The 27,638-nt window shown below is 42.9% G+C and overlaps 1 protein-coding gene and 1 long non-coding RNA gene across 4 annotated transcripts; both read left to right on the top strand.

Moving 5' to 3' along the window:
- Positions 1–845: 845 nt before the first annotated feature.
- On the top strand, positions 846–14,936 carry LOC138958736 (uncharacterized). 3 transcript variants are annotated; one of them, XM_070330010.1, is made up of 4 exons: positions 846–999; positions 11,182–11,393; positions 12,067–12,207; positions 13,465–14,936. In XM_070330010.1, exons 2-4 carry the CDS (start codon positions 11,186–11,188, stop codon positions 14,709–14,711), a joined length of 1,596 nt encoding a protein of 531 aa, XP_070186111.1. In that variant the 5' UTR covers positions 846–999; positions 11,182–11,185; the 3' UTR covers positions 14,712–14,936. The 3 variants fall into 3 exon arrangements, with proteins under 3 accessions (XP_070186111.1, XP_070186110.1, XP_070186112.1); XM_070330009.1 differs by lacking the exon at positions 846–999 and adding an exon at positions 5,998–6,666 and having other exon boundaries at positions 13,465–14,935; XM_070330011.1 differs by lacking the exon at positions 846–999 and having other exon boundaries at positions 10,613–11,393.
- A 7,309-nt stretch (positions 14,937–22,245) lies between these two features.
- Positions 22,246–25,372, top strand: LOC138958735 (uncharacterized). Its single transcript, XR_011453491.1, has 3 exons — positions 22,246–22,707; positions 23,623–23,747; positions 25,079–25,372. It is a non-coding gene; the product is annotated as an uncharacterized lncRNA (long non-coding RNA).
- The last annotated feature ends 2,266 nt before the right edge of the window (positions 25,373–27,638 follow it).

Raw genomic sequence — 27,638 nt, 5'->3', positions numbered from 1 at the left:
GAACCGCGATAATATTCAGCCATCGCGTTTCTTCCTTTCTTTCTCTTCATTCATTCATACATTCTTGCCCTCTTCAAAACCACCCACTACTGGCACTGCTCTTTCACTAAAACCACTCCCGCCCGTCCACAGCACACGCGGAAAGGGAGTTTAAATTTGTTTTATGAAATACAATGAACCTGACTCGACGGTAACGTGTGACGTCAGTCTTCGTCCAAGTGCGCTGGGAAAGCGTGGGTGTCTAACATTAACAACAGGCAACTTGTCATTAAAGAGCAATTCCAGTGAGTGTAAAAGTAAGTCTTTTTTGACACACACGGCGAAGACCAGTCTTAATGAACTAAGTAAGATTGTCGTCACAGGAGGTTGATTTTGAAAATACACTGAGTAATCACGCAATTTGAAAACACAGTAATATACTTCACGCATTTTGAAAATACAGTAATGTACTTCACGCGTTTTGAAAATACAGTCATATACTTCACGCATTTGGAAAATACAGAAATATACTTCACGCATTTGGAAAATACAGTAATGTACTTCACTGGCGCGTTTTGAAAATACAGTCATATACTTCACGCGTTTTGAAAATACAGTCATATACTGCACTCATTCACACATACAAAATACATAGTCGCTTATCAAGACCACGTTGGTCTCTCACGGTCGTTTTCATTTGTAACCCTTTACTGAGTTTATAAGGGGGCAGGGTGTGACTGTGTTAAAGGGAGGAAACACATGTCCTCCTGCCCTCCTTAAAAGGCTAAGTTTGTTCCTACTCCCACCTGTTATAGTACTTCTGCTCAATGCAGCATTAGTGTCACCTGATCGGGGTCACTTCGACAGACGGACTGCATCTCTGTATTTTCTGTCATGTATACAGTTTGGCCAGGTGCATGAGATCGTCGATGATATTGCCCAGTGTTATGATTTTGTTAAATTATTATCTAATACCATCTTTGCCGCAGTCGGGAATTGTTCGTGTGATTATACTTAAAGGTAAGTCGTAGGTGAAGCAGCCACAGCAGTAGCAACATATGTGTGATTATGGTAGATGTAGCAGAAGCAAGTAGCAACAGCAGGAGTAACAGAAGCAGTAACTGACAACGAACTCATACATGTACGTTACATAAGTAGTATCATGCAGCAGTTGTGCTTGTTTAGGTGTAAAACATTCATACATTTCAGAAGAAGTAACAGCAGCAATGCATGTAAAAAAACCCACCTACTCATACATTACAGTAGTATCTGTAACAAATTAATGCATTCCAGATTAGTAACAGCAGCAATGCTGGTTTAGTTCTAAGAGCTCATATATTACAAAGGTAGAAACAGCTGCAGTACTTGTAACTAGCCCATACACTACAAGTAGTCCCAGCAGCAGTGCGTGTTTGTTTGTTTGTTTGTTTGTTTGCTTAACGCCCAGCCGACCACGAAGGGCCATATCAGGGCGGTGCTGCTTTGACATTTAACGTGCGCCACACACAAGACAGAAGTCGCAGCACAGGCTTCATGTCTCACCCAGTCACATTATTCTGACACCGGACCAACCAGTCCTAGCACTAACCCTATAATGCCAGACGCCAGGCGGAGCAGCCACTAGATTCACGCCGTGGATGGTGGCACGCCTAGTTTTGTCCACCGCAGGAACAACACCCAATTCGTTCCCCCGCACGCGGAAGCAAAATTGTTATCTCGCAAAGGAATTGCCCTGTGAAGGTACGTTATGGCAAATCACATTATTAAGTATAGATATTCTAAAGCAGAATTGCCTAGGCTATATGTATAATATGTAATTTATGTCTTGTTGTGTACTCGTGAACAGTGGCGTTCGATTTTCTGCCGAAGTCCGTGAAAATTATACAGAGAGGTCTCAATTTCGTACAAATTAACCAAGAACTACCATTTAAAGCACTATTTTAATACTCACGGTTTAATCTTCGATACCTTGCAGCCTTGTATGCGCGTTTTTGGGCACCAGCATCGTGGATAAGCTGCTCTAATCTAGCGTTATTTTGTGGTACTCGATTCTCAGTGGGTAAGGTCCCCCGCAGACACCAGATAAGGTCCCCCGCATGTTTGACCAAGCTGCGGGGGATCTTACCCCGTCAAATTTTACTGTTGATCTTTGAACCGATCGTGAGTCTAAACTAAGGTAAGCTTAAACTTAAAAATGAAGAGCAGTATCCACAAGTAGTTTGACTTTGACCAGCAAAAAGATTTAAGCCCTTCTGTTGACCGTGCTTTGTGTTATTTCATCATTTTTAACGTGGGAGACAGTATTTCTGACTTGTCTTGATGACATTTCTTCTCTTATGTAGTACACGAGAGTGTAAATGGTAAGACAACTAGCTGATCCAATGCAAAATAAAGTAACGAACAGTATGATATAAACTTCAATACTAGAAAGTCTGGTTATATACTATTTTAAGGCATTAATTTGGAGACACCTACCATGTTGTTCGTCTTGCGGGGGAACGAATTGGGTGTTGTTCCTGCGGTGGAAAAAACTAGGCGTGCCACCATCCACGGCGTGAGATTGCCAATTTTAAAGTCTTAGGTATGACCCGGCCGGGGTTCGAACCCACGACCTCCCGATCACGGGGCGGACGCCTTACCACTAGGCCAACCGTGCCGGTAGCAGTGCGTGTTTATGTGTAACGAACTCATACATTACAGAAGTAGAAATACCAGCAAAACCCGTAATGTTGACGAGCACATACATTACAAAAGCAGAAGTGCTTGTAACAAAGTAACACATTACAGAAGTAGAAACAGCAACAGTTCTTGTGACTAATTCATTGAAGAAGTTTTGCTTCCTAAATAATATGACATATTCTCACAGATAGTATTATGATTGTATACATCTTGCAAAAAATGCCTCATGCATATAGTAATTCGGATGAAGGAGAAGAGATCCTAGCAGTTTTCAGCATGCAGAAAACAACTAAAGGTCCTCGTTTTCATCTGATTCATTATACAGTATCGCCTTCGCCAAAACCTGAAACCTGACAGAAAATCATTTGTGTGTCTCAAAAGAAACCGCTATAGAATGAATCACCGGAAAAGGACCAACAATCCAATGCTCTAAGCGCACATATCTTAGACCATGGATCAGTATGTCACATTGAAAGATTATTTTTGAAAGGAAAGTTTAACTTTTATAAATGGCTGCACATGTCTAATTTATTTCAGAGAACGAGGAATCGGTATTATAACTCTTAATGCTATTGGTCTATTATTCTCCCGTGTGAGAATTGGTATTATTACTGTTAATACTATTGCAATAATAACTCTTCCGTGTGAAAGATCAAAAGTAAGCAATCTCTGTTCAGTTCGTAAGGACAACAATAAATAAGCCCCGCGCCAGCAGTTTTTTGTTTGACAGTATTCACTATAGGCAGAGGGTAGAAGCAGTTTTTTGTTTGACAGTATTCACTATAGGCAGAGGGTAGAAGCAGTTTTTTGTTTGACAGTATTCACTATAGGCAGAGGGTAGAAGCAGTTTTTTGTTTGACAGTATTGAGTATTCACTATAGGCAGAGGGTAGAAGCAGTTTTTTGTTTGACAGTATTCACTATAGGCAGAGGGTAGAAGCAGCTTTTTGTTTGACAGTATTCACTATAGGCAGAGGGTAGAAGCAGTTTTTTGTTTGACAGTATTCACTATAGGCAGAGGGTAGAAGCAGCTTTTTGTTTGACAGTATTCACTATAGGCAGAGGGTAGAAGCAGTTTTTTGTTTGACAGTATTCACTATAGGCAGAGGGTAGAAGCAGCTTTTTGTTTGACAGTATTCACTATAGGCAGAGGGTAGAAGCAGCTTTTTGTTTGACAGTATTCACTATAGGCAGAGGGTAGAAGCAGTTTTTTGTTTGACAGTATTCACTATAGGCAGAGGGTAGAAGCAGCTTTTTGTTTGACAGTATTCACTATAGGCAGAGGGTAGAAGCAGTTTTTTTGTTTGACAGTATTCACTATAGGCAGAGGGTAGAAGCAGCTTTTTGTTTGACAGTATTCACTATAGGCAGAGGGTAGAAGCAGCTTTTTGTTTGACAGTATTCACTATAGGCAGAGGGTAGAAGCAGCTTTTTGTTTGACAGTATTCACTATAGGCAGAGGGTAGAAGCAGTTTTTTGTTTGACAGTATTCACTATAGGCAAAGGGTAGAAGCAGCTTTTTGTTTGACAGTATTCACTATAGGCAGAGGGTAGAAGCAGCTTTTTGTTTGACAGTATTCACTATAGGCAGAGGGTAGAAGCAGCTTTTTGTTTGACAGTATTCACTATAGGCAAAGGGTAGAAGCAGCTTTTTGTTTGACAGTATTCACTATAGGCAGAGGGTAGAAGCAGCTTTTTGTTTGACAGTATTCACTATAGGCAGAGGGTAGAAGCAGTTTTTTTGTTTGACAGTATTCACTATAGGCAGAGGGTAGAAGCAGTTTTTTGTTTGACAGTATTCACTATAGGCAGAGGGTAGAAGCAGTTTTTTGTTTGACAGTATTCACTATAGGCAGAGGGTAGAAGCAGTTTTTTTGTTTGACAGTATTCACAATAGGCAGAGGGTAGAAGCAGTTTTTTGTTTGACAGTATTCCCAATAGGCAGAGGGTAGAAGCAGCTTCTACCCTCTTTGCTGTAGGTGGCAAATTCAAGACCTAACTTAGACTGTTGTTATTTTGGACAGAACGAAAAGAGCTGTCTTAAAATGACAGCACGAAGACTAATCCGGAGCGTCAACACTTGCCACGGAAATAGACGACAAGAACAAACAGTGATGGATGTCTGGGAGGACAGGCGAGGCATTTCCGAACAAGGACGGTTATTTTTCCCCCCCTGATAAACCCCAATAGCAAACACTTCATTGTATATATTGACGCCAATTTTAACACCACCGTTAAAGACGAGGCACGACCACGGTAATTGTTTGATAATTGAGACCCGCACCGCGCAGACACTCGCAAGCCGACGAGGCACGCGCACAGTAAAACTCAAGGTCTGCCTCCGAAGTCTACGGAAATGTTTATAATCATTAGGAACGTTATTAAACGTGGCTTCTATTGTATAAAAATGATAACCAGGTCGGGTTTTTTTTCAATACACACATTCTGGAAATAACTCGTTGTGAGTGGCTGTCACGTGACTCATGTCACTCTTCAATCAAACAGTGCCCTTTATAGTCAGTCGGGACAAGTGATTTTGCAGAATGGAAAGTTGGAATGAAACCACACGCGTACGAGCTGTTAATGCGTAAAACAAAAAGTACTTGATTTTTGTGTGCTCAGTGTGTATTACCTATATAAAGACATTCCCCAAAGTTGGTCAAATACGGGTAATTTTGTTTCTTTTGTGTAGTTCCACAACTGAACTTATGCCTGGTTATAATCAAAAATCCACTTGGTAAATCCTATGCTTCTTATGGAAAATTTGAAAACGGTCCCTTCCTACTTTGAATGAAAAGCTGTGATGTTTATTGTTTGTGATGCAAAGGAAAAGACGTAACATTATAGATTGTCTGAATGAACATTTTAAAATAACGGTTCAAAACCGGATGACGCAAGCGCTCTCCTTCAACCACGCAGAATCCATTCATGGATGCGTTTATTTTGAAAAGGGCATAAAACACGACAGAGTAAGCACGCCCGAACCGTTAGGCCTAAGTCCCCTCCCCCGCCCCAGACTACACTGAGCAATTTTCGTGTTCAGCAAAATCGTGGGAGTGTTTTGACGACTTGAAAAGCAGCAGGCTTTTATTGAGTGTAAAACCGGGGGATTACGCTGTTCTTAGTGGTGTGAGGCAGGTTTTTGAAATCCACAGGAGTCAATGTCGTGCCCTTGTCCCTTCCGTGAGGAAGAGCGTCAGTTTCTCTCTTTCCGTCCTATGTTCCTCAACCCCCAGTCCCGCCCCCCCCCCCCCACAGCCCCCGCTCCTTCCGGTCTCCCCCCCCGCCCCCCCTCCTGCCTGCAGAACTACGGTCAGTCCCAGTGTGGCGGAAGCTTTCAGTGATTTTATTGGATCCAGTCCCTTCTCTCACGCGTTGGAAATCGCGGCAGAATGATGTAGTCAAGCCTTTTTACAACTTCGCTATTTTGCTTTCAACATTTCACCGGATCAACGCCTGTTAACTACTTCGATCACAATTTTTTTCGTCTCGTGATTTTGTTCGTCTCGTTGTTTGCGTGAACGAAGGACCACATTTCACGGAGCACAAATATTTTCGACGAAGACAGTGGGAACTCCTTCACGTAGCTACGGCAACGTAGGAAAAGGAAGGCCTCGAGTTGAGCGAGTGCTCGAAATCGTACAATAGTCTAACTGTCAAGATGTGCATGTTTCTGTCCTACTGAAGTAGTGCCGACCGACTCGCACCAAACAGTCTTCCTGATATGCTGGGAATAGTTAGTTGGATTCCATTCAGCGAAAGTTCTGTGTCTTTTCTATGACTGCGTCGTTGGATAGTAACCTTTGTCACTATGCGTGTTTAACTGGGCTCGTGAAATCCTGAGGTAATTTCAAGGATTAGTTTTGCTGGTCCTTCTTTTCCGGACAGTTGACAGACTCCAGTTTCCTGACTCAAGTGTTTGTGTGTTGTCTGTTTGTGTGATTCGGCAGTTGAGTAACTATTGTGTGAAAACATCGCTGCAACTGATTATATTGGCGCTATTTGAAAGGTAAGGAAAAAATATTAGTTTTGTCTGAGTTTATGACTTTCATTATTCATTAAAGCGCCCGGGAAGGAAAATATAATATATAATATAGTTTTTAACACGGCGGATAAGTAGCTTTTGCTTCGTTGTTTAGGTATAAAAAAAAAATATCCCGCCGTGTACAGAAATCAGCCAGGCTATGTGTTGTTTTTATGTGTTCACGTGACTTGAAAGATTTCTCGAGTCTCATTTCATGTAAACGTCTGAAGGATCAGTTTATGTTAATTTATACGATCGTTTACAGGGGAAGAAAGGAAATCCAGGGGAGAGAGAGAGAGTGACTGACGATTGATGAGAGGTCTTAGACATACCTTGTGCTGGAACTGATTGACTCTGACTAGAAAAGGATTCTCTCTTTCACGCTACCTGGGCGTATGTGTGTGTGTGTGTGTGTGTGTGTGTGTGTGCCACGGTGTGTGTGTGTGTGTGTGTGTGTGTTTCTCAGTCTCTGCAGTCTGTCCGTGTCTTTCTATCTGTCTCCCTCTCTGTCTGTCTGTCTGTCTGACCCGCTCTCTCTCCGTCTGCCTGTCTGTCTGTCTGTATCTGCGTCTGTCCTCAATATCTCTGTCTCTTTTTGTCGGTCTGTCTTTCTGTTTCTCTGCAGTTCAATAGGAAAAGTATTGCGATACCTGAGCAAAATATCAGTCGGGCCCGGGACGAATCATTATTCCCCCTTTTCTGTCTTACGACGCTGTTTGTGTGATCACTTCACAATCTGCATTTTTCCTATTGCTCAGTCTCCGTGATGCCAATAAAACACCGTACTTCACTGACTCTGTTTGTCTGTCTGTCTGCGCTGTCTCTTTGTCTGTCTGCACTGTTTCGAGTCTCTCTCTCTATCTCTCTCTCTCTCTCTCTCTCTCTCTCTCTCTCTCTCTCTCTCTCTCTCTCTCTGTCTGTCTGCACTGTTTCTCTCTCTCTCTCTCTCTCTCTCTCTCTCTCTCTCTCTCTCTCTCTCTCTCTCTGTGTCTGTCTGCACTGTTTCTCTCTCTCTCTCTCTCTCTCTCTCTCTCTCTCTCTGTCTCTCGCTTGCTTTCTGTTTGTCTGTCTGTCTATCTGAGTCTGTATGTCTGTCAGTCTGCCTGTTTCTCTCTCAGTCCCCCCCCCCCCCCTCTATCTCTCTACTTCTGTGTGGTTTCTACGTCAAACCCTTATTTTGAAGAACGTGTTATGATATATTACATTATATCCTCCCGCCCTCCTCATACTCTAGAAAATGTCGAGTCGTTTACGTCACAAGCGTACATGCACACTCTGTTCCGTATACTTATTTATATAAACCCACCAACTGACCCGTGGGCAGTTCTCTAGTATGGCCGGATATTTGCCTCCCATGTCAGGGTGGGGGAGGGGGATGGTCATGGACTTTATTTGTAGTTAGATATAATGCAGGTAATTGATATAAAGATATTTGTTTCCGGAAATGTTTGGAGTGATTTATGAAACATGTGTGGGTGTTTGTGGGCGGGGGGTGGGGGTGGGGGTTAAGCGGGTTAAAGTGGGGAAGAGGATGTTTGACCTTTATTTATAGAAGAGAATAATGTAACTGAACTACTTATATAAATAGATTTTTTCCAGGTGAGTTTTTTTCTTTGCTTGCTTTTTAATTTTTGTCGTTGACGATAGTTTTTCAACATTTATTTATTTTTTGATTTTTGATTTCTTTACGGGACGCATTTTTAGTGAGATGCTGGCACACGCATTACATATTTTTACAGTTGTAATTAGTTAAGATGTGCAAGAACGTATCAGTGCCAGTGATTTAGCCTACATCGTCTGTTTTTTTACTTTATTATCCAGTCATGAGGGAGAAAAACCGCATTAAACAAGGAATAGACTACAGGGTGTAGACTTGTATCATTCACTTTCGCTTTCTCTGAAACTGAGAGATGTGATCTTTGCCGATCACAGTACGTAAGCACTTTCAAAATGCAAATCAACAATGTTCTCGCATAAAAAGTTGCACGAACGCCGGCGCCTTTAGCGATTTTTTTTTTTTAAAGAATTAATGTTCTATCGATGTGGTTGCCTCCCTTGCGGTATGAAAAGCACTTGCTATTGAAAAACGAGTCAAATCAATTCAAATCAAATCAAATTAACTTTATTATCTCATGCTGTTCAAGGCTGTTCGAACTGTCGTCTGCTAGTGCTAGACGGGCTTGTGTGAATCAGTCAATGCCGCTGGGTTCAGGAAGTGGCATCAAAATGAAAAGAAGAAGACGAAAAGAAGTTGGAGATACGGTGAAGATATATGGGAAGAGAAGGGGATGTGATCGTAATGTTCATGCAACTGCAAGCAAAACTATGCCTACCGCGTTGGATGTATAATCAATGTTGGATCAAAATCACAATGTAAAATAAAGAAAACGGACTTTTTTTTTTTTTTAAGAATTTTACAAATTTACTGAAACGTTTTTCATTGATTAGTAAATTTGTGAAAAAATGGCATGCTCATTTCAGGAAATTCGCAAATTTCCTAGAATTTTTAGGAAATTCGTGAAATCCCCGAGTGAAACAGGAAATTCACAAATTTACTGAAATTTTCAGGGATTTCGCAAATGTCCTAGTTTCGAGAATTTACTGTAACATATCCAAGATTAGATGTTCAAACTCAAGACCGGGACAAAGTAGAAAGCGATGTACCGTGCCGGCTCTCAGTACCGACATACAACTTCCAGGCTTTATCGCTTAAAGGTCTACGACAGGCAAAATATTGAAGCTTAGGCTCACCTTAAACGTGACGACTGAATATGTAAGTGATCCACGTGTGAAAACCGAAACAGAACAGCGTGATGATAGCCACAATTTCAATCACCGACTAACAGTAACACTGCGCATGCAAACCGACTTGGGTCACCGATCAAACCAGCACGGCCCGAACTGAATTCGTTGCGCTGCCGTTATTGTGCGCAATTCTGGTAAAAACATATACCCGGTATTCCGAATCGAGTATAACGAAAGCCGATGTCAAATATATATACACAAGGATATTTTAAGATGACTTTTAAAATGTAAAAGCAAATAGCATACCTTTTTATAAGCAATATGCATGAATGACTGAATGTCCACATACAAGTCGAATGACGCCGTCCATTTTGCAAACAAAAGGGAACTACCTTTGCGCATGAATTCATTGACATGAATTTCGTCTGCAGAGGCTTTTGGCAAGCAGAAAACAGGCACCGGCAGGTTTTAGTGGAAAAAGTTGGTGTTTTAAAGAAAACGTCGGAGTAATGGGATAAAAAGCTTACACAACTCGTCCTGAATATCTTGCATATTTTCCCTCGGGTAGATTTTCAGGTATCACCTCGCCAAAGGCTCGGTAATACATGAAAATCGACCCTCGGCAGGGGCAGATCACATCATTTTAAAGGGGGGTTTCCAAATTTCTTTTAGAGACAGATCGACGCCGCGAAGCGTTAAGTTGAGGGCGCGAAGCCGGGCGCCCGAACCCCCTAAGGGGGTCCGGGGGCATATGCCCACCCACCCGAAAATGTTGATAAAAACAAGGAAAATGGAGCAATCTGGTGCAATCTGAGCAATGAAACTTGCCCTGATACACCTTCTCAAAGTTAATGTAAGAAGACAACTTTGGATCAAAACAAGGAAAACTGACCGATCTGGTGCAACATAAGCCAACAAATTACCCAACTACCTTCCAAAACCGTCATTTAGACGACAAAGGCCGGCTCCTAGGGGGTAACGGGGGCATGCCCCCCCGGAACATTTGGATAAAAACAAAGAAAATGGAGCAATCTGGTGCAATCTGAGCCATAATTTTTTCTTTATTTTCAAATTTATTTTTTTATTTTTTTCTCATTTTAAATTTTTTTTTATTTTTAGGCTTGGGGAAGGGGGGGGGGGTTCCGGAAACTCCGCCCCCCCCTTAATCCGCCCCTGCTCGGGAAAATATGGAAGATATTCAGAACTCGGAGTGTGTAACCTATATATGTGTGTGCTTGCGTGTACGCGTGTGGATGTGGATAATGTAGACTTTCAAACATCCGCCTCTTGAGCAGAAAGGAAGATATTTTGTCGTCATGGAACTATTCTGAACGCGTCCGGTAGACAATTTTAAGATCGATGCGCTTGTTCAGTGGGCGTTGTTTCTTTTTATCCCTAATTATATGTACTTACTGCAACTTCAACTTACAACGCGTCTCATTTCTGACCAAACATTATAACGGACATTTGTCATTGTGACATGCGTGTGTGTATTTAAAAGTGACTGCCGGCGAGCGGCGTTTAGTCAGACAGTCGCAAGCGCAGGAATAAAGACAGAGTGTTGGTGTCGATTGTCTGAAACAAAACAAAAAACCACAATTATTTTCTGAACTGTGAAAGAGGTAAATATGCTTTTCTTCCTAATTGCCGAATTGGTTTATTTTGTACTTGCATTTTTATATTTCCACTGATCAATTTTATATTTTCACTGACCACTTTATATCTTTGCTGACCAGTTTTGCTTTTGTTCCTCAGCAGGATGGTGTCCTTCTCTCAGCGCCCCATCTGCTATCAGGTGGGCGTGTTCCTGTTGCTAGGGGCAACGGCGTTGTTCTTAGGGGGCATGGCTTCCCCTTGGTGGGCTCAGACGTACAGCGAAGCCCAGAATCAAGTGATCCGACACAGCGGTCTTTGGCAGGGCTGTTCCTCGTCCGCCGAAGAAGAGTGTACTTCCATTGAAGCTCCAGGTAAGCTGGTTCAAAAAGCATTTTTTTTGTTTGCATGGTCATCGCAAGAAAGTTATCAGTGTGCAAGTGAACAACAACTTGAGTTAAATTTCAACCACTGATGCGACACACAAACGCACGCACGCACGCACGCACGCGCCGCACAGACAGACAGACAGACAGGCAGACAGACAGACAGACAGAAAGGCAGACAGACAGGCAGGTAGGCAGGCAGGCAAGAACATACAGAATGACCGCTTGTCTGGATTTCGAAAACTTATTGCCCGATCTGCATCTACGCGAATTCACGGGGTAAACCGATATGACAAATAAAGCTTTCGCGAAGATCTCACAGAACTTCCAAAAGTCCTCCTGGTTTTGTGACCCTCTAAAGTTCCGCTGCGGGGGTCTGTGGACCCCCAAAAAGTTATAATTGGGGATCCTGGGCTGAGGAGCACGAGAAAGTTACCAACCGGGTGGGAGCCAGTCGCGGTTTTGGATTGGTTGAAATTGAGATATGTTGTTATTTCAACGAATCACGCCGCCCCGTGGTTTGTTCTCACCCGTTCGGGTGGCTGGCACCCACTTTCGCTTCGTGCAAAACAGCCCTGAAACCCATTTATTGATAATGCATTTGTGGGGAGCCCCGATTGTATTTGCACTGCAACTTACGGCAGCATTATTTTGTCCACAGACTGGTTCCGAGCAGTCCAGGTGTTGCAGTGCACGGGTCTGGTGGCCATGCTGGCGGCCTGTGCCTTCGCCGTGTTCACCAACTGTTGCCTAGACAACGTTATGTACTCCAGGCGACTCGAGATCATGACAGCTGCTGGTGGTATGTGAAACACTACTTTTATTTTGTTCTTCTCTGAATCGAAGTGTAGATTTTTTAAATTTTTGTTTAACCAGTTTTGAGCACAAGATGAAAAGTGGAACACTTCAGGTTGGAGTGTTCTTTTGTAGTTTGTGTGTGTGTGTGTGTGTGTGTGTGTGTGTGTGTGTGGGGGGGGGGGGTATGGATGTGTGCGTGTGCGTGTAGTAGATGTTACTTTGTTACACGCTTTCTTCTACGTAACTTTATAATGCCTACGTTGGATTAACTAGCGTGCTCTAGACAACATTCACCGTACTTACACTTACCCGATCGTGTAAAGGATTCGGGTCAGCATCTCAGATCTGTCCAGGCGTTTACATTGGGTAAACCCATCCCTTCCCTTCAACAAAAACCTAAGATACACAACCTCGGTGTCTTCTGTGCAGAGTAAGATTTGTTATGAATTAATTTCGCTCATTGTAAAAAGTCTCCGTTAAGAAATGAAACCCTTAAAACAAAGTTCCCTCCACAGATAGCAACTAGGCAATTGGTTTTTCGCATATGTTGAAATGGAGGGATTTTCATATTCCAAATATAGGCCTGGGCAGATCTGAGATGGTGAACTGAATCGTTTACACGGGAAAGACCGTGCCTTTAAACGCACCTTTAAGTGTTCCATCGGGGCTTGACCAAGTGTATGAGATGGAGAGGCTTCCAAAATCAGCCAATGGTACAGGGGTTGGCCGGGCGGGGGCCTGGAGAGCCTTGTCCTCCAGATGCTGTTGAAATTTAGCATTTGAAATACCGAGGTACACTTGCTGGGTAGGGGGAGAAGGGGGCATCCGGCTTCCGGCTAGATATGGCTAGTTTGTGGCACGCTAACGTGAATAAAGAAATCGCTATCCAAACGATCGCGTTCGAGACAACATTCTTTGTCCTTATCTGTGGCGTCCTTTATTTCTAAAAAAAATTGCTTTCCTTGTCTGTAGTCCTGCAGTCCTAAGCAAAGCCAAGACATCACCCCTTGGGGTGTTTGTTCTGTGTGTTCAAAAGCACATACACCTAGTCATTTTAACAGCCTGCAGCTCCCTAGCTTTAACAACCATAAAACACAAAAGCAAATGACGATGCTCTTCCGGCTCTTGCCAATCTCCACAGGCAAAGCCCACTCCCACCCCCTACCATAGCACACGATCATCCTGCCTGAGGAACCCTGGTTCATGGAATCAGAGTCATCCAATACGTTGACTTATCCGTGCACTCAACTATCTGTTACAGGTGTGCTGGGCGTGGTCAGCTGTCTGCTGTATGTTGCCAAGACCTCCCACATCCTGAAAACGAATAGCCACATCGGCTACTCCTGGGCCTTTGGCATCGACTTTGGAGCCTCCGTCCTCGTCATTTTTGTCGCCGTCATCATCGCTCTAAGCAGCAGCCCCCACGTCGAGGAAGAGTCGAGGTTCATCATCGAGGACGGATACGTTGATCCTAGGTCAAGGCCGCGGGGACTGATGAGGTCAAGGTCAAGGTCTTGCGGAGGGTCGAAGGAGGAAATCGCTCTGGAGAAAAGCACCGGTCGCACGAGAAGGCTTGGGGCCACATCTGGGTCGGGAAGGGAGGTGATCGTATTGCAGAACAACTATAACGGTACGCCGAACCACTGTCCTGTAAACGTCAACAGTGGTGTTTGTGCTGATGAACCTCTCTGTACTGTGTGCGCCTGCTCACAGCGAAAAAGCTCTATCTGCGATGCCTCCAGACCAAGTATGGAGCTGCAACCTTGTAAGACAAGACCGAAGTCCGAAATTCATCCTTGTCAAGAGGGACACCACGCTGAACCCCAGATCTGCGAAGAAGGGCAATACTCGGAAAAGCAGACTTGCAAAGTAGGGCCGTATTATCACAAGAATTCCCGCAAAGCAAGACAAAATTGTTGCTGCCATGATGGATCTTGCCACGATGAAGAACTCTGCCAAGCGAACGCTCAGTGTATTGAAACGCCCAAATGTGGACATTCGAGAACAAGTTCACACTCTTCTTGTCGTTGTGATGCAGATATCGAGCTTTGCCAAGAAGGATGTCACCATTCTTTGGAAGAAGACCCCCTTCTTTCGCACAAGAATTGTCAGTGCGATTGCGTCCATCAACCAAAAGCTCAAAGGAAAGGTCTGTACTCACGGCTACCAACAAAAGCGCTTGTGGTTGCAAAATGTGAATATTCGTCTCAAGTGAAGACATTTGCCACCGATCATGTGGTGAACCCCCACCAAAGCTGCTGTGTTTCCTGTCAGCCAAGATGTGACAGACAAGGATCCCCGATGCCAAATAAATCTAAAGACAAAAGCAGCCATGGCCATGGAGATACGTTCAAGAACATGACTCATTGCCATAGGGCTGTTGCTACTGCTCCACCTCTTGAAGGTGTGGAGAAGGAGGACGAAGATCACATTGACTTAGCAAAGGCACAGTTCTTTGTCGATTCTGAAACCGTTTTTATTGGTGGGTTGCAGAGACGTGAACAATAAGCAAGTATTCCGTACACATGCGAACATAGTTTGAACCCAGAGACGATTCAACGAAAATAAAATAATGTTCCATGACTCAAGTACAATAATTCAAACACTGAAGCATGATGGGTACTTATAGAATAGAATGCCTAGTCAACTGCCTGTGTGTGTGTGTGTGTGTGTGTGTGTGTGTGTGTGTGTGTGTCAGTGTGTGAGTGTGTATATGTGTGTGTGTGTGTGTGTGTGTGTGTGTGTGTGTGTGAGAGAGAGAGAGAGAGAGAGAGACAGAGAGAGAGAGAGAGAGAGAGAGAGAGATTAACTGTCAACATGGTGGGGGGGGGGGGGGGGGGTCGTTATAATTTTTCTTGTATGATATATAGGTACTGTGTATACAAATGCCATAAGGTATACACGCTGAAGTTCTTTTCTTTCTTTTTTTGTGTTTGTGTGATACGTTGGTGTTTGTCTGTATGAAATAAATTATTGCTTGGAAACTGAGAACGTTCGAATTGTGGCTTGTGTTTGTAGTTTTAATCAATGTTCTTATTTTATGTCTGAATGTTTCCATGTTTTGCCCTTAAACTACAAACCACAATCAGATCAACTGCGTTCCAAGCTAAACGATTTTCCCCCTCTGAAAATTGTTGACATAGAAACACACACCCCCTTTGCCCCTTCCTCCATTATTTTGAGGATGAAGAACACTTGAGAGAAAAACAAAACAAAAACAAAAGAATTTTTATCCATGATTTAAAGTGGTTCCATGGTTTGTAAGAAGAAAAAAAACCAATACCCTTTTGTTTTTAATGTCAGTGACAAAGGAACATCAGGGGAACAAATGCGCATGGAAGATGTATGTGGACGTCTGTAAACGTAGAACGTATACATCTCGGCACTATGTGTACAGATTGGTCGAAATAGCACAAACAGCGATTTTAACGATTGTGACTATTGCATGCATGCAAATAACACTCTCCAAGCCTACCGACGAGCAGTGACGTGGTACAGGGTTTCACGACTCAACTCTTGCAAACGGGCAAATATGACGACATAAAACTGTCCTATCAAAAGAAAAAAAGCACAAGAAAATCCCCTCAAGAATATCCATGTCAAATTTGATGAAGATCCATTGAGTAGATTTGGAAATAGGCTTTCCAAACACACACACACGCACGCACGCAAGCACGCACGCACGCACGCACATACAGACACACGCACACACACACACACACACACATGCGCGCGCACACACACACATGCGCGCGCACACAGACACACACAGACACACACAGACAAACACACATATGCACACACATGTGCTCGCGCACAAACACACACATACACACACACACACACACACAGACACACACACACACAGACACACACACACACGCACACACACACACACACACACACACACACACACACACACACACACACACACACTCTGACAAACTGACTGAAAAAAGGTACGATCCAAGATGTCCCGTATGAAGCGATAACGAACAGTACCGGGCCGTCAATATCGTTGGTACGAAGGCAGTGCATTGACAGTTTCTTCACAGTGGTGAAATTTGAGAGTTTTACCCGCCAGCCACACAGTACCACAGAAAAACAACAACAACAACAACAACAGATCGTCTGTCGTCGAAGCTTGTGAGAGTGGTTCAAATGAAATTTACAGCATGTTGTAGGATATGCTGGCGTGTGCAGTAGTTCAATGTTTGAAGAAAAAAAGAAACAATAACAAACGCTTGTTCTTTATTTCTTGACTAACTTATAGACAGCTGACATATGAAACCTCAGAGGTTTTATTATATGAAAGAATGTGAAACCTAGAGTCAACCCAGCTTGAAATTCGTAATTGACCCTAATCAGGGCCGGGGAAGTCTAAGGCAGCGAGAGAAAGAGCACCGCCCTCACAAAGCTCGCCCGAGAGTAGTTGACATCTCTTACATTTCGCTCCCCCACGACCAAGAAATAGTTTAATATGGGACTACGTTTTCCTTTATATTCACATGTGCCTCAAAAGGACACAATTATTGCTCCAAATACATCAATTATTCGATATGCCTATAAAGAGAATTCTCTCCATTAAGTTTTTGTCCTGCGGGCATGCTCCGAATTCAAGCAAAACGCAAGCTGCTGTAAAGGTGGTAGTTTTCACGCAATGTGCGGATCGTAAAATAACAATTTAAAACACAGATATGGTTTATTATGCATGCCGGTTGTGGTTTTTTTTTTATCAACAGCAAATTTGGTTATGAATATTTCACTTGAATTAACAAACTGACAAATGAAGATATGGAAATGAGCATTTTTTTTCTGATGCAATGAATGATAAACATTTAGGCTCAGCTATGGCTTTGTCTGTATGCATTTCTTTCAAACTTCAATATTGACTAAGAACACTTAGTAAGTAACCGGCCCCCGTAGCGCAGTGGTTAGCGCATCGGGCTGCGGGCCGGGAGGTCGTGGATTCGAATCCCATCAGGGTCATGTGGGTTTTTCGGGCTACGGTCGGCTCCTACCCAGAATGGAAGTGCTATGGTTCCTATGGGAAGGCTGGGATCACACAGCCGAGTGTCATTCACTTAACGAATGCGACTTTGAGGGTGCTCAGGTTCTGTATACCTGATCAACACCGCAGGTGCGGCAGTTCTCGGGCCTGGTTGACGCCAGGATATATTATGACAGTAAGCGTAAAGTGCTGCCCTGTCACGTAGTCTCAAACCAAAATTGGAAATCCAAAGCATCATCATTATAATCATCCTCATCTCATTAATCATCCAAAATATAAATTGTCCTTGCTCTTGTGGCCCTTCATGCCCGGTGACCTTGGTCTCAGTGTTCCTGTTCGATCCTTCCCTGAATAGTAGTTCTGCTGTCAGTCTTCAACGTGTGACGTTCTGGGGGGTCGACGGAGGGACGTGGTGGCGGTCTGCTCTCTGGAGGGGACGCTCACTCAGTCTGGCTCCGCGACTTAAAAGTCAATGTCGTTTGTAGGGGGCATAGTAGGTAGTGGGCTGCGTCCGTTAGCTCGGGACAGACCCACTACTGAACACCGTCGAAGTGACTCAGCAGAAGTGCAGTGTCATCTTCCGAGGGTAGCCTACCGTAGCGACCCGACCCGACCCCTGGAGCGTCTGTAAAATCGACAAGTCTGGCAGCGGAACGAAATTCAGAGGTGGTTGGAGCAGTGAGTGCAGGGACGGGGCGGTGTGAGAGCACAACGGGACAAAGGAACAGGTGTAAGGACGAAAAAAAAGAAAAAGAAAAAAAAAAAGAACACTTAGTAAGTGGGCTGGTTGAAAAGGTTATTGCTCTCCGCAAAGGGTGATGCGAAAACATCCGCTAAAAAGCTGTGTGCCATCTAATGTACCTTTGTGTTTGTACATATACCATGGCTGAGTCTGTCCTTTGTCTCGTTTGGCCGTCATGCTGTCCTGGTCTAAGTCAATCTAACTTTGTTTTTACTTTCAGTCAAACCCGACTGAATGATTTAACGAGGGCGGGGGGACCCATGTCTCCCGATGTCTGTGTGTGCATGTGATAAACATTTGTCAAAATGTGCCGAACGGATTTTTAGGAAAATTGATGCATACATTTGTTGTGCATTTGCTTATGTCGTTTTCACCAGGTTTTTCATAGCATAATTTGATCATGTAATTTTTGCGTTTACAAAAATGTTGAGACGGCTTTGTGGCCTTGGGATTTTAAAAGGTATTTCTTCTACATTTTTGCCATATTTTCTTCGGCTCGCTATACCCAAGGATAGGAGCCCGAATTTCCACGGGTAAATTCCCAAAGGACAATACCAATTACCAAAAATGATTTGAAATGTCATCACCAACGTGAGTACAAATATGTTTTTTCTTCTTTTCATAAAAGGCAGACTCAGTGACAAATATAGGTCCTAAATTATACGGACGTAGCTAAATCGTCTCCCTAGGCCACATGAACTTTCCTATAATCCTATAACTTGACTTCTTTTGAATTGTTCCATGACCAACGAACAAAATAGGAACTAATAATAAAGGCTGTCATGTGAGGTATATCTATATCTATATACGGCTTGTGTGTGTGTGTCTGTCTGTGTGTTCACGATTCACGGCCAACGTTCTCGATGGATCTGCTTCAAATTTGGTGGGCATATTCAGGTAGACCCCGGACACAATCTCTGGTCGATGAAAATTTTCAACACGTGCTCTCAGTGCGCGCATATATACGCGTATATCTATATACGGCTTGTGTCTGTCTGTCTGTCTGTCTGTCTGTCTGTGTGTTTGCCATGCACGGCCAAAGTTCTCGATGGATCTGCTTCAAATTTGGTGGGCATATTCAGGTAGACCCCGGACACAACCTGGTCGATGAGAATTTTCAACACGTGCTCTCAGCGCGCAGCGCTGAACCGATTTTGGTTTTTATGGTTTTTCTGTACATCCATTCCCATCCTTCTCCAGTGTTTTGCGCGTTTATCTCCCTTCCTTCGTGTGGCGTCAATCGCGTACGGTGCGCCACTCACCGGCTCTACCCGGCGAAGCCGGGTATTCGGCTCTACTTCTTCCTCCCGGCGAAGCCGGTACCCGGCGAAGCGGGTAATCATCTAGTATCTATATATATATACGACTTGTGTCTGTCTGTGTGTCTGTGTGTGAGTTCGTCTGTCTGTGTGTCTGTGTGTGAGTTCGCGATGCACGGCCAAAGTTCTCGATGGATCTGCTTCAAATTTGGTGAGCATATTCAGGTAGACCTGGGACAGGACACAACCTGGTCGATATTTCAACACGTGCTCTCAGCGCGCAGCGCTGAACCGATTTTGGTTCCACCTCAGCTACCCGGGCCCCCATACCGACACACCAAAGCCGCTACACCACATCACAACGCCAAAGTTCTCGGTGGATCTTTTTCAAATTTGGACACCGTATTCAGCTACACCCCGGACACAATATCATCGATGAGATATTTCAACACGTGCTCTCAGCGCGCAGCGCTGAACCGATTTTGGTTTTTGTGTTCATTTCACCATTATAAGTAACTCTTCCTTATCTTCTCCAGTGTTTTGCGTTTATCTCCCTTCCTTCGTGTGGCTTCAATCCATATTCCCGTTTCTAAGTTACTATTTTTAGAATGTCACTGCGCTGTCCAGAACGCTTCCCTTGCACCCGTAAGTTGTTCTTACTGTCAAAGTGAAAAGGTCGAATCAATTTATAGCCACGCGAAAAATACACTGTCACCTATCTCTATATATTTTTAGATATAGATATACTCTCCTCGGGTTATTTTTGTTCAGTGTTGCAATCGGCTCCGAAAGGGTTTGATTCTCCAGTAGGCTGTCTGTGAAGAGTTCTTTCTAGATCTAATTCTTACCCCCTCCCCCCACCTCTTCCATTACCTCTAGTGTGCTCCCTGCTTTCAAAATTCCTTGTTGGAATGTAGGCGGTGGAGACACACACAGAGTAAAGGATGATCTCCCTTGCTCATGACGTAATTTCTATGCATTCTCGCTCTTGACGTCATTCAAAGGTGATTGTGGTGAACCGCCACGCTGTCTGTCTCTGTCTCGCGATTCACCCCGGCGAAGCCGGGTATTCCTCTAGTATATATATATATATATATCTATATCTATATACGGCTTGTGTCTGTCTGTCTGTCTGTCTGTCTGTGTGTTCGCCATGCACGACCAAAGTTCTCGATGGATCTGCTTCAAATTTGGTGGGCATATTCAGGTAGACCCCGGACACAACCTGGTCGATGAGAATTTTCAACACGTGCTCTCAGCGCGCAGCGCTGAACCGATTTTGGTTTTTCTGTAGATCCACTACATCCATTCCCAGTAACTCTTCCTTATCTTCTCCAGTGTTTTGCGCGTTTATCTCCCTTCCTTCGTGTGGCGTCAATCCATATTCCCGTTACTATTTTTGGAAGGTCACTGTCCACAACGCTTTCATCCATATTCCCGTTACTATTTTTAGAAGGTCACTGTCCACAACGCTGTCATCTACTTCTTCCCGGCGAAGCCGGCGTACGGTGCGCCACTCACCCGGGTATTCGGCTCTACTTCTTCCCGGCGAAGCCGGTTACCCGGCGAAGCGGGTATTTATCTAGTATATATATATACGGCTTCTGTGTCTGTGTGTGTGTGTGTGTGTGTGTGTGTGTGTGTGTGTGTGTGTGTGTGTGTGTGTGTTCGCGATGCACGGCCAAAGTTCTCGATGGATCTGCTTCACATTTGGTAGGTGTTTTCAGGTGGACCCCGGGACGGGCGCAGTGGCGCAGTGGTAAGACGTCGGCCTCCTAATCGGGAGGTCGTGAGTTCGAATCCCGGTCGCTGCCGCCTGGTGGGTTAAGAGTGGAGATTTTTCCGATCTCCCAGGTCAACTTATGTGCAGACCTGCTAGTGACTTAACCCCCTTCGTGTGTACACGCAAGCACAAGACCAACTGCGCACGGAAAAGATCCTGTAATCCATGTCAGAGTTCGGTGGGTTATAGAAACATGAAAATACCCAGCATGCCTCCCCCGAAATCGGCGTATGCTGCCTGAATGGCGGGGTAAAAACGGTCATACACCTAAAAATCCACTCGTGCTTAAAACATGAGTGAACGTGGGAGTCTAAGCCCATGAACGAAGAAGAAGAAGATGAAGAGGTGGACCCCGGGCACAAACTGGTCGATGAAAATTTTCAACACGTGCTCTAAGCGCGGCGCGATGAACCGCGGTGAATACTCTGTTTCGCGATACGAATTACGAAACTAAACACTTTTTTTTCGGCTCTACTTCTTCACTTCTTTCACTTCCGCCACACAACGCAGGTAGTACATCTAAGTATTGCAATTCGTGTACAAAATCCCTCCCATCTTCAAAATATTGCCACTAATACTACCCCTCCATCGTAAATATTCATTGCAACCATTAATAGTCAGGAGCTTTGCCGGTGTTTCTGTGTCTGTCTTAAAAAAGATCAAATCACTTTCAACACTGTGCCCTTTTCTCTTTCAGCAACAACATGGCTTACCAACCACCACCGCATTGTACTCTCTTGCGAGTCATTCAAACTGGTCGATGAAAATTTTCAACACGTGCTCTAAGCGCGGCGCGGTGAACCGCGGTGAATACTCTGTTTCGCGATACGAATTACGAAACTAAACACTTTTTTTTCGGCTCTACTTCTTTACTTCTTTCACTTCCGCCACACAACGAAAACGAATCTAAGCAGAGCTTTTCTGCACAGGTAGTACATCTAAGTATTGCAATTCGTGTACAAAATCCCTCCCATCTTCAAAATATTGCCACTAATACTACCCCTCCCATCGTAAATTTTCATTGCAACCATTAATAGTCAGGAGCTTTGCCAGCCTTTGCCCTCACCATAAATAAAAGTAAAGGACAGACATATTCAGTCTTGGGAGTAGATTTCACAGGGCCTTGCTTCAACCACGGTATGTTCTACGTCGCAGCGTCACGGACGGGAAGAGCAGATACTCTGACCATTCTGGCACCAAACAGGCAGACCAGTAGTGGAATGCATGAATGGAGACTACCAAGCTAGTTGGGAACTAAATCCAAAGTTCGAAACTATCGCTCTAGTGCGCAATGCATGGCACGATATTTTCAAATGTTCCGACCTAAGTTGGTGACTAACTTGCCTGAATTTGGTCCTCCTCCGAGGAGGACCAAATTCCTTAGTTTCGAACTATTGCAAAAATACAAATGGCGGCCGCCATGACAGTCTTTGATTTTGCTGTACAAAAAAATCAAATATTCGGCAGTCCGACGCATGAACCAAAGAATGATGTCGACAAAGAAGTTGAAACATTGATTGCGCTTTGGAGGGGGTTCAAATACAAGTCGTGAAGTGACCGGCACAGCTGATTTGGGACACGATCTACCTTGAGTCGGGAGATTTGCTATGAACATTGACTAAATTTCCACTTTTTACATCAGCGACTGTACAAATTTGGCTTGTACATCTTCCTGTCGCTGATTTTAATCGGTTTGGATCATCCAACAGGTAAGAGCAAGATTCATCCGTTGTGTGCGTGTAGTTTGTGTGTCCCACGGTGTGTGTGTTCGTTTGTGCGCCTCGGTGTGTGAGTGTGTGTCAGATTATATTGCAATAATACATTTGTTAGAAAGTGAGAGCAAGGGTAGATCTAGACATGATCTATGGGCCAGGCAGTACTGTCTGAGTGTCTCCGAAACCGTGTTCAGTGTCATAGGAAAATAGGCCTACGAGCCATTGTGTAGTGGTGACGATGAAAGATACAGTTGTTGTTTTTCTGACAGTGACATTGACAATGAACGATCGTCAATGCATCAATGATTATGCACAGCAGCATCGGTTTCTTCGGAACTGTGCACTGTTGACTGAATTTCCCACGGTGGAGCAATGAACAGTAGACACTAAAACAAAGCTAATCTAATGCATTGAAGCATCGCTGTAGATCTATCTCATTCAACTAACAATATAATGCAGTGAATGGCAAATCTATCTCTGAATGAACTGTTGTGTATCCTTATTTGCTGTAAATGTCCTGGCTCACACTGCACTCCCAACATTAGAAGTATGTTTTCTAAGCTGAATGCATGTATAATTTGATATAGTAAGTGTGTAAAGCCAAGAGTAACACTAACTGGCCCAAAACAATTTTTGTGTGTATACAAATGAAGAAAGAAACTGACTTCACTTGAATCACTGCCACTGAAACTGTGTCTATTGTGTATTTTTAGAAGGGTTATTCAACAATGACTTATTTTTCTGTTTAAATACTTGATATTTACTCTGCATGAACAGAGTCAGAGGTAAATGCTGCTGTATAAACTATGATTGTGAAAGAGGGGATAAAAGAATCAATGAGCGAGTGGTTTAATTATAATACAGTTATTATTTATTGTTAATTAATTATTTTATGGTGTATTTTTTCAGGCCTCCTAAGAAACCAGAGATGATGTGTGATGAAGTGTTCATACAGCTCTTGCATTCAGATATATATGGATTCTGGAGAGGATTCAGACTGAGTGGACATGCTGCTTTACAGACTACCATGAAGAGTAAGTCACACATTTCTGTACCACTACCAAGTACCTGCTTGTGCCTATTAAATTGTTATTGTAAAATTGATTTATGATATGTAAATTGGCACTGGTGATAGTAGTTTGAAGCTGTGTAGATGTTTTTGGCAGACTTTTGTACTTGTGTTGTAAAGAGATCTGCGTTTCACATTAGATGCACTTACAATCTAGATAGATACATTCAGCTATGTCAACACTTGTTACATCTGAATCTGAGAGTAGTGGCAGGAGATGCAAGTTTATTGACACAAAAACATTACGGCTTTGTATAAAATAAATTCTTACATCTGTATGTATCCTTGCATAGTACAATTTGTACTATTTATACAAAATGGTACATAAAGCTTGGTTTTAGTTCTCTTTCTCTTCTCAAATCCTTTGCCACTATTCTTAAAGTAAATTACACAGTGTGAATGAACTAATGCAGCACAGGAAAGTAAAACAAAATTGCAAGATAAAATGAAATCATTACTAATTTACTGGAATTATTTTAAAGGCACATACAGTTATTCTTCCCTTGGTTCACCATCATAGATCTTGCCAGGCTTTTACATGGAATAAGAATGAATCTGTTCACTCGGATACTTCTACATTCAACACCCTGGCTTCTTCCTGCTCAGAGTTAGATTTTGTTGTGGAAACCACTCTCAGATTAACAAAAATGTTACTTCTTTAATTCTGCGAGTGACTTTTGAGAAATTCGTTCATAAACAAAATTCAACTATGCACATGAAGCAGTCACTGACTGTCAGGGTGTCAATATTTTATGTGTCTGGGTGAAGTTATGTTCCTATCCCATGTACAACTGGCCAGATCTGAAATGGCCAAAATCAATGGGATCAACACACATCCCCAGAATCTTCATCACTGGAAAATGTGGTGGGTTGAATGTATTTTAATAAAAAGGCTGACAGGCGAGTGCTTTGGATCCTGAAAGTTCTGTTTTGGACTGAAATCGAGACACATTTCCCAATGAAACTCAAACTGTATAGTGTTGATGCTGAAGAGCGAAACTGAGTTGAGGGCACACTTGTTTTTGACTAAAATCGAGAAACATTTCTGCCGAGCACAAAGTTCATACACGCACAGATTTTTTTAATAGTTTAGATTACAATATCACACACACCATCCCCGATCCCAATGGTCATGTGAAGAGCAAGTGCTTCCTCACCCCCCCCCCCCCCACACACACACACACTGCTCAACACGTACACACCTTCTCCCCCCAACACACACCCTCCCCTCGCTAACCAAAACCCATCCCCGTGAATACTGAAGGTGCTCAGTTATATGTTTTCTTTATTTTTCAGGAAGGACCGCTACATTAAGGGAAGGCTGTTTGCACCTTGGTTCCTGGGTTCGCTGGGGACGATGATCAAATTCAGAGTACCATCACAATTCTGTGCTTTTCCATCTGATTCGGCTGAGAATGCTTGCAGAGGTTTCTACACTACCCGTCATAAAAAGTAGGCAGATGCGTTTGAGGGCAGATCTTACTGATGAGGCTGTTGATTGAAAAACCAAGTATATGACTGAAAAGGCCATTAATTTCCCTACTTTATTCAGAAACAAAATTGGGTTTTCATGACGTAGTGTCTATGCAGTGAAACCTGCAACACAAATCAAATTCACAAAATCAAGCTTCCCGTGTTAAAATCAACAACACAAATCAGAACAACTAAACCGAAACATGTTTTGCATGTCATTAGACAGAACAATCAAATCTTTATCCAAAACAGTCCGTTTTGTTCACACATATCTTGTCTAACATGAACGCTATGGCATGCTGAGCGTGTAGTTGTCAATCCTCTCAGTTTTTGAAGTCGTTTTAGCGGGTAATGAGACCAAAAATGGTACATTTCAGAACTCCTCAACGCATTGTCTTAAAACTGTCAGTGATTTGTGCTAACACACGTCGTTAAGTACAAAAATGAGACCAAAAAATGGTACATTTCAGTAACTCCTCAACGCATTGTCTTAAAACTTGTCAGTGATTTGGGCTAACACATGTCGTTAAGTACACACGGAATCTCAAGTCATGTGAGATATTAGTTCTGCTGTTGCGCGACATGCCAGAACGAATTTTAAAAATAAAAATGTACCCTGTCCAATGAACTGAATTTGTAAAAAAAATTAGCATGCATTAAGAAAAATGAAAGCTTCAATTTACCTTTAATTTCATACATTTTCAACTATGACTGTTCACAGCGCACTTGTACGCACACACACATTCTTCGAAAATGCTCTTTCAAGAGCCATGATCAGTTAAGCGTGTCAGCCGTGAGCTTTTCTAGGCGTAGGCCTACATTTGCGCTCAGCGCTCTGAATGAGGCAAAATATTAATGTTCGCGTTGAAATCCTCATACCGCCAATGTCTGATAAAATATGTACATGAAATTTAATTGTGTGACGCATCTGTTATTGTTCTTGAAGATAACAACAAATTAATTGTTTTTCAATGAGTCAGCGAAGACCTACCATCAATTTAAGAACTCTTTCTGGAATGTCAATTAACAGCAGACTAATGTCTCAAATGACTTTAAAATCCGTATGAACTTTCCCACATGTGTTACTACTGTTAGCACAAATCACCGCAACGTTGAAGGCAATGCGTTGAGGAGTTACGAAAACGTACCGGTTTTTGTCTCATTACCCACTAAAACTGCCTTTTACAGCTTCTCAGAGGAATGACACCTACACAAATCAACATGCCTTGATGTCAGTGTTAGACCAGATATGTGAACAAAACTGACTGATTTGGATGCAGATTTGATTGTTTTTTCTATTGACGTGCAGAAGATGTTTTGTTTTGGCAGTTCTGATTTTTTGTCAATTTTAACGCGGGAACATTGATTTTGCGAATTTGATTTTGCAGGGTGTCTGTGTTGTATGTTCCACTGTATAAACACTATGTCATATAAACCCAATCTGCTTTCTGAATAGGTTTGGGGAATGAATAGCTTTTTTCAGTCATATACAGGATAAACCAAAAAAATGTAACACTAAAACAATGCTAATAACTTCTACATCTGTTGACCGAATCACTTTATTTTTAAGGTACATAAACCGCAGCCAGTGCATGACCCTTCCACAAAGTGGACATTTTGTAGATCAAATGTAACTGGTCAAATGGTCTGACTTTTGTGCTCTATTTCAAAAAATAAATTCCAAATTCGGCGGTCGATTCACTAAAACGAAGTTTGACCATGAACGGTATCAATACTTACTTAATTTAAACCCTCCAGACTTTTAGCTTTTATATTATCTGAATGTCTGAGTATACACCCCCTAGATCATCGGTGACCTGAAGAAAGCAGTTATATACTCATAGACAGACGCGTGTGAAGCATGTTTAAATGTGGAGTACGCTCATTTAAAAAAAAAATACACCAAGTTTGTTTGAGAATACTCCAAGTCCAAAACAGGGATTCCCAGGTCTGAATGTTGATTAAGGTATACTTTTGTGATTCGAATTGCCCCGAATGTTACAATCTTGAGCGCTTAGATCGGGCACGTTTGGCTACCGCTCAATTTTAAAACCCGTACCGTTGAGTCGATCCCCAAAATTGGGAACTTAATTTAAAATTGCACAAAAGTCAGCCTATTTGATCTTCAAAATTGTCACTTTGTAGAAGGGTCATGCATAGGCTGAAGTTTATGTCCACAAATGTAGGTTATTAACTTGTTGTGGGTTGCATTGTTTTTGGGTCAACCTGTATTTGGTTTTTTTAATAAACGGCCTCATCATAAAGATTTGCCCTCAAACGGATCTGCCTACTTTTTATGACGAGTATTATAGTTGGCTCAGTGGCTAAAGAAACATTCTACAGGATGAATAAACAAACAAACAAATCTCATGATTCTCTGTGT

This window comes from Littorina saxatilis, linkage group LG2 (assembly GCF_037325665.1).
Source record: "Littorina saxatilis isolate snail1 linkage group LG2, US_GU_Lsax_2.0, whole genome shotgun sequence".
NCBI classification, from domain to species: domain Eukaryota; kingdom Metazoa; phylum Mollusca; class Gastropoda; order Littorinimorpha; family Littorinidae; genus Littorina; species Littorina saxatilis.
Note: the sequence above shows the minus strand (reverse complement) of the source record. Positions and strands in the feature narration are given on the sequence as shown.

Bases quoted from the DNA above. Each gene is read 5' to 3' on its own strand.
- LOC138958736 (XM_070330010.1), top strand. From the start codon at position 11,186: ATGGTGTCCTTCTCTCAGCGCCCCATCTGCTATCAGGTGGGCGTGTTC. The intron at 11,394-12,066 runs GTAAGCTGGTTC...TTTTGTCCACAG, and splicing joins TACTTCCATTGAAGCTCCAG to ACTGGTTCCGAGCAGTCCAG. The intron at 12,208-13,464 runs GTATGTGAAACA...TATCTGTTACAG, and splicing joins GATCATGACAGCTGCTGGTG to GTGTGCTGGGCGTGGTCAGC.